The sequence below is a fragment of the Seriola lalandi genome, unplaced genomic scaffold (genome assembly GCF_002814215.2).
Source record: "Seriola lalandi dorsalis isolate HSWRI2012SDOR001 ecotype SW California unplaced genomic scaffold, Sedor1 jcf7180001964094, whole genome shotgun sequence".
Classification (NCBI taxonomy): Eukaryota; Metazoa; Chordata; class Actinopteri; order Carangiformes; family Carangidae; genus Seriola; species Seriola lalandi.
In genome coordinates, this window is record NW_019434762.1 from 1 (window position 1) to 1059 (window position 1059).

Here is a 1059-nt window from a genome sequence, read left to right on the forward strand (position 1 = left end):
ATATACTATGCACTATAAACAGAAATATAGCTGGTTCAAATGTTGCTGTCAGGAATCACAGAGTATAGTCAAAAGCACATTTATTAAATTAGGACCAGAGAATTTGAAAATAATATACAACAACCATGTTTAGGAATGAAATCGTGTTCTTATATTTTTCAATGCCTTAAAAAGTCAATGAGATTCTTACCTGCTGCATGGTGACCTGTGGCTGGGAGGCCATGTGCTGCTGGGGGTTGCGCACACCGGCAGCATATTTGTACTGGGGCATGGCACGCACTGGGGCAGCAGCGGCTGAAGCACTGGTAGGGCGCTGGCTGAGAGCCTGGGTGGCTGAGGTGAGGAGGGACAAAAAGGCACGTTATCAAAAGCACATCTAGTGACAAAAACAAAGTAACACAGGAACAAAACATAGCAGATTCTTCTGTCTGTGAAAATTGAAACACATACGCATACGCTGGGAAGCCATCATCCGTGGGACCTGGGTATTTGTGGTGGTGGTGGGGCGGATGGTGTTGAAGGTCTGGGGCCTGGGAGCTGATGGGCGCATAGCACTGGGCATGTTTTGGAAGTCTAAGGGAAGAGGGGGGAAAAAAATGGAGATCCATAATAAAGTTGTTACAATTAAGTTCTTTCAATGTTACAAGAGGAAGCGAGTTATCCATTCATTTACAGTATCACTTAGCATCCCAATAATAATAGCATGAAACGCTACATAATCACATGGAATTAGTGCCAGGAAGTTAAGGTATTATTTAACCTTGATATACACTGGGTGCGTATGTTTAAATGTATCGAGTATTTCAAGTATTACATTGGGACATGAGCATGCAGAGTACAGCAACATGACATGTGGGTATTAAGTGGAAGTAAAACAATATGCTTCTTTATCTCTCCGATACATGAAGCTGTAGGCTACATAAAGCTGATAAATCATGAAATCAATAAGTCTTTTTACTTAATGTGATAAATGTGCTGATGCTACGTACGCACTTTTACAGTTAAACAAAACCCTTCCAACTCGAATCTATGTTGTATTATGACAGCAGCAGAAATAAA

At 41.3% G+C, this 1059-nt stretch overlaps 1 protein-coding gene across 1 annotated transcript; it reads right to left on the bottom strand.

The window, feature by feature from the left end:
* Nucleotides 1-151: 151 nt before the first annotated feature.
* Nucleotides 152-598, bottom strand: LOC111649009 (polyadenylate-binding protein 1A-like). The gene is made up of 2 exons (XM_023398752.2): nucleotides 451-598; nucleotides 152-333 (listed from the first exon to the last, which is right to left on the bottom strand). Exons 1-2 carry the CDS (start codon nucleotides 560-562, stop codon nucleotides 167-169), a joined length of 279 nt encoding a protein of 92 aa, XP_023254520.1. The 5' UTR covers nucleotides 563-598; the 3' UTR covers nucleotides 152-166.
* Nucleotides 599-1059: the final 461 nt, after the last annotated feature.

What these genes read in the sequence shown, in the direction of transcription:
- LOC111649009 (XM_023398752.2), bottom strand. Translation starts at nt 562, where the DNA reads ATGCCCAGTGCTATGCGCCCATCAGCTCCCAGGCCCCAGACCTTCAAC. An exon ending in GATGGCTTCCCAGCGTATGC is followed by an intron (nt 334 to 450) that starts GTATGTGTTTCA and finishes TCCTCACCTCAG; the next exon opens with CCACCCAGGCTCTCAGCCAG.